Below are 5,602 nucleotides of genomic sequence, written 5' to 3'. Positions count from 1 at the left end.
CTCTTTTCTCCATTTATCCTACATTCATGTCCAGGTTCAGTTACTCAAATGTATTTTACGTATTCCTCGGATGAAATTGAGTGATCATACTTTTGAGTTCTTCTCAATGTGATCATTACACGAATTAATCTTACTATAAATAGGTAATATATCATGGCCAATTTAGCAAAGGAAGAGTGAGAAACCGTCAGGTTTGATCTGGAGTTTCCTCAATACACTTCCGAATTTATAAAGAGAGCCTTTTTTGCTTAGGGACCAATCGTCACACTGAAGTGTTTGGGGGAACTCTAGATTTCATCTGACATTAGCAAGTGATTATATGTCTATTAATTGTATAGAAATGCATTAGGTTTCATTTGGAGTTCCCTCAAAGCACTTCGGGTACTACAAGAGTCCCTTATTTGTTAAGGGTACCGATAGTCTCACTGAAGTGTTTGGGGGAACTCTAGATTTCATCTGACATTAGCAAGTGATTATATGTCTATTAATTGTATAGAAATGCATTAGGTTTCATTTGGAGTTCCCTCAAAGCACTTCGGGTACTACAAGAGTCCCTTATTTGTTAAGGGTACCGATAGTCTCACTGAAGTGTTTGGGGGAACTCTAGATTTCATCTGACATTAGCAAGTGATTATATGTCTATTAATTGTATAGAAATGCATTAGGTTTCATTTGGAGTTCCCTCAAAGCACTTCGGGTACTACAAGAGTCCCTTATTTGTTAAGGGTACCGATAGTCTCACTGAAGTGTTTGGGGGAACTCTAGATTTCATCTGACATTAGCAAGTGATTATATGTCTATTAATTGTATAGAAATGCATTAGGTTTCATTTGGAGTTCCCTCAAAGCACTTCGGGTACTACAAGAGTCCCTTATTTGTTAAGGGTACCGATAGTCTCACTGAAGTGTTTGGGGGAACTCTAGATTTCATCTGACATTAGCAAGTGATTATATGTCTATTAATTGTATAGAAATGCATTAGGTTTCATTTGGAGTTCCCTCAAAGCACTTCGGGTACTACAAGAGTCCCTTATTTGTTAAGGGTACCGATAGTCTCACTGAAGTGTTTGGGGGAACTCTAGATTTCATCTGACATTAGCAAGTGATTATATGTCTATTAATTGTATAGAAATGCATTAGGTTTCATTTGGAGTTCCCTCAAAGCACTTCGGGTACTACAAGAGTCCCTTATTTGTTAAGGGTACCGATAGTCTCACTGAAGTGTTTGGGGGAACTCTAGATTTCATCTGACATTAGCAAGTGATTATATGTCTATTAATTGTATAGAAATGCATTAGGTTTCATTTGGAGTTCCCTCAAAGCACTTCGGGTACTACAAGAGTCCCTTATTTGTTAAGGGTACCGATAGTCTCACTGAAGTGTTTGGGGGAACTCTAGATTTCATCTGACATTAGCAAGTGATTATATGTCTATTAATTGTATAGAAATGCATTAGGTTTCATTTGGAGTTCCCTCAAAGCACTTCGGGTACTACAAGAGTCCCTTATTTGTTAAGGGTACCGATAGTCTCACTGAAGTGTTTGGGGGAACTCTAGATTTCATCTGACATTAGCAAGTGATTATATGTCTATTAATTGTATAGAAATGCATTAGGTTTCATTTGGAGTTCCCTCAAAGCACTTCGGGTACTACAAGAGTCCCTTATTTGTTAAGGGTACCGATAGTCTCACTGAAGTGTTTGGGGGAACTCTAAGCGTCATCTAATAAAAAGAACTATCTATATATTTAGTCCTTATTGATATGATAAAATTTCTCTCAAAGTACTCAAAGAAGGAAGTTAAATAAGTTCGTTTCATATTCTATTTCTTCCATGTTTGTCTAAGAATTAGTCTTCTTCACACAAAGCAGAATGCAAAGAGTGAATTCTCCTTTGTTTCAAGTTGGATGGAATCTTGCTAGTCCAATTGAATACCCCAGGCCAATAAAGGTGCAACCGTAGCAAGCCAATGCTCCTCTGTACATGTTGGCATCAGTGTTGAATTACCACAATATTGTCCCCATCCTGGCTCCATAGCATAGACCGAACCACCGGGTGCAACTGACATGAAAAAAGGACTCAATTCATTATTGTCTCTAGCCCATGGGCGGTGTCATTACTCGGATTTGGCATGGTCCAGAGGATTTCCCTGGTATTTGCATCCCACGGCACCCATCCACCAGTACTGCTTGTTCGGGTAGATGGTTGGAGGGTGAATGGGAGGTTATTGCCGTTGACTATATTTGTGTATAGGGGTACTCCATCAGTGGCTATACCCTGTAATCCTCCTTCCATGCTTCCTGGCTCTGCTTTCTACAAAAGATAAAGATGAAAGATCATTTATTTTCCACTTAAATTTCTTCAATAATGCTAGACCAACCGAAATAGGTGAATGAATCCTTGACCTGCTGAGGTGGAAATGGGGCCAATAATTAAGAAAGAAAATGTCAAATTCTTTTGTTATTTAAAATATATTTTCATACACAATAAAGGTGGAAATCAGGCTCACGTGCAAACCCATTTTCCCATATTTCTTTTCCTAAACCCTATTTCCCTCAACAATTAAGGCCCTGTCTGGCTGTGATTTTAAGCTGAATTTGGACCGTTGCTGATCAAAATTTGCACCGTTGGACAATTTTTTAATGGAAATATTCTGACATCTTTGCAGTACAACAACAGGCCATTTACTCTCATTTTTCCAATATTACCCCCGTCATTACACACTCTCAACTGCCAAGATTCTCTCTCCCTTTTCCTTGCACCGGCACCTCACATTTCGCATATTTCTCTCCCTACAAACACCCGACGACGAACTTCCAGATCTAGTCGTAAATATTTTTTTCCTTCAATTAGCGCTCTGGCAGCACAAAGAAAGAATTTTTTTCCCCGTCAAATCCTATTGTCTGAGAGTTTTTTCCCTGTCAAATACGGACTCGTGTTAGGCGGTAGACGATGACGAACCTGCTTGTCGGAATACAGCTTGTGAGCTCACATCATGGACCCATATGTCCCCTCAGTAAGTGTTTTCAGTTCCAAATTTTTTGTTGCACCTACAGAACACACAATTTTGAACTGAACCCAACTTATTTAACGAACTCGTCTTTGCCGTTTCTTGTCACAGACGGGTGGAAACGTAAATTCGTCCACCTCCAACCCTTTTCCCAGCATGACCCAACCAGTAACACCAACGCGCAAGCACGCCCAATGGAATCCACATGAGAATCGGATTTTCATTGCCGCGTGCGAGACGGTGATAGCCGACGGTCACCGTAACGGAAAGTGCTTCACGAAACACAGATGGGACCAACTCATCCGTTTGTTCAATTCGAGCTCCGGTCAATGTTGGACGAAGCAGCAGCTGAAGAATCATTGGGATGGTCTTCGAACGAAACACAAACGTCTGATGGAGCTTATTCACAGTACTGGAGTGGAGTACATCTCCAAAACGGGATATATTACTGCTTCCGACGACTGGTGGGAGAGAAAGATGAAGGTACACTGCTTAATATGGTCATTTTTTGCATTTTACAAATTGAATTGCTTTCAAACTGGAAAACTCGTGCAATGTCCTGCTATTGATTTTTTATTCACTATGGACCCTCCCCAGTCAGCATCTTCATAGTTCTTAGGATCCTGATATTCATTCTTTTTGCATAGACTTGCCAAGGGATTTTCTTAAATTTTTAGGTTCAATGATTGGAATTTAATCATGAAAATAGTGCGAAAAAAGTAAAACTGTTAGATCTTGAAGAAGGAGACATGCTATGCTGTCCTTATGCGTGTTTGGCCCTCGTAAATATTGTCGTCTGTGTTCAATATATATCAGTAACCCAAATCCAAGACTTTGGAGTAATTAGGTGAGTTTCACTAGAAATGTTGTGTAATTAGGTTATGCTTACAGTCAGAAATCCTAAATATATTGGCCCCATACGGGATAAATAGCACATTCAAGAGGGAAAAAAAGAGAATCGATCGCCTCATAAGGTCAGGAAAATAGCCAGTTTTATTCTTAAGATTCCGGCTGTATACACATGGGATGACGTTTCTTTATTATAAATCACCAACTTCTTGGGAAATCTGTCTAGAAGCTTAAATGACCATCTCATCTAAAAACATGAAAAACTATTGATTTGTCTCCTCAGACTTGTAATTTCAATTTCAAGTGACTATTGAATGGCTTTGAGGCATGGGGCTCTGTTTCTTCCAACACTCAAGGTGACTTACTGACTATTACTTTCGATATGCACAACACAGTTTATTTTTCAAATTTTGACTACACAAGTTTCTATGCTATGTTGAAACCATTGCTGTTTTGAAGCATTCTGATGTTCAACTTCTTCTGCATGTGTAACAGGAAAATAAGGACTACAAAGAATTCAAAGGCAAAGACTGCAGGGAGGTGTACAGCCTCAAGGTGCTATTCGGGGATGCATATGACAACGATAAGTATGCAGTCACACCCTCAACAATGTCCAGGATAGGCTTCTCCATGTTCAAAGATAATGGACTCGAGGACCTACGCGACAGTCAACCGCTTGACGAGGAAGGCACCGGGTCAAGTGATGAGAGCGAGAAAATAGAATTGGCTGGATCCAGTGCAGACATGTCGAGGCCGCAAAGTGGGGATAAATGTAGGTCTGGTGGCAATAGCAAAAAAGGTAAGAGAGCAAAAATGTCCGCCTCGGATGTATCAGACGCTGTTAATCGTGCTTCCACTGCCAGTGAAAAGGTAGCAGCTACAATCAACAATTTGCTGGGTCCTAATGTTCTAGACGCGCAAACCCTCATGAACGAGATGTTGTCGACTGGCCGACTGCACAAGAAAACTGATATGTACTTCTGGACGTTGAGCTTCCTGTCACTGAGGCGTAATAGGGAGATACTTGCAATGCGGGAAGACGCGAACGACAAACTGGACTGGGTCGAGTGGAGCTGACTGGAGCACAAAAAGGCTCATCCGAAGTGAAATCTGCGGCACGGAAAATTTTCCCCTTACAGCAGTTTTATGTAGACATTTTTAATTGTGTGTTGTTTTTTCATTTTCATTTAGGCATATGTCTATGTGAACAAAAATGGGACTTTACTACTAAGTGATCTCACGAATCCACAACTGCAATGAAATATTTCATGTCACTTTCAAAAGATTATGTTTCTGTTGCCATTGCATGCCAATTACTATACGTGCCTGAACATTAACTCATTCCAAGGGTCCTATTCAAACAATGACCCACAGTTAGTACACTGACCATCAATTGAGTCAAGAATCTTTTTTTTTTCATGAGCTTTTCTTCCTGCCAATGTCCATTTTAATTTGTACTAATGACAGTAATCTGTGGAGCAACGTCTATTAAAGAGAAAATGCAACCAATCCCTTCCATTCTCACAAAAACTTGAACTTCCAAGGAACGTAGCTTGGGTTTTTTTTTCAGTGCTTCTTTTGCAATTACTAAGTGAAAATGGTGAATTTCAATTACAACTGTGTGCTTCTGCCGTCCTCTGAATGTGAAGATGAGATCGGGGAAGAGGAACTTCTGCAAGAGCTCGAAGAGGACATCATCGAGTGGTTTCGCTACTGCAGAATGTCCTCTATAGATGTGGCAACTTA

General features: G+C 40.1%; 1 protein-coding gene across 1 annotated transcript; it reads left to right on the top strand.

Moving 5' to 3' along the window:
- Nucleotides 1-2,957: 2,957 nt before the first annotated feature.
- LOC111388138 lies at nt 2,958-4,933 on the top strand. The gene is made up of 2 exons (XM_023012814.1): nt 2,958-3,490; nt 4,352-4,933. The coding sequence occupies exons 1-2, from the start codon at nt 3,164-3,166 to the stop codon at nt 4,931-4,933; spliced, it is 909 nt and encodes a 302-aa protein (XP_022868582.1). The 5' UTR covers nt 2,958-3,163.
- Nucleotides 4,934-5,602: the final 669 nt, after the last annotated feature.

This window comes from Olea europaea, unplaced genomic scaffold (assembly GCF_002742605.1).
Source record: "Olea europaea var. sylvestris unplaced genomic scaffold, O_europaea_v1 scaffold456, whole genome shotgun sequence".
NCBI classification, from domain to species: domain Eukaryota; kingdom Viridiplantae; phylum Streptophyta; class Magnoliopsida; order Lamiales; family Oleaceae; genus Olea; species Olea europaea.
Note: the sequence above shows the minus strand (reverse complement) of the source record. Positions and strands in the feature narration are given on the sequence as shown.

Excerpts from the sequence above, each read along its gene's own strand:
- LOC111388138 (XM_023012814.1), top strand. The coding sequence starts at position 3,164 with ATGACCCAACCAGTAACACCAACGCGCAAGCACGCCCAATGGAATCCA. Across the intron at positions 3,491-4,351 it reads GGTGGGAGAGAAAGATGAAG|GAAAATAAGGACTACAAAGA; the intron begins GTACACTGCTTA and ends CATGTGTAACAG.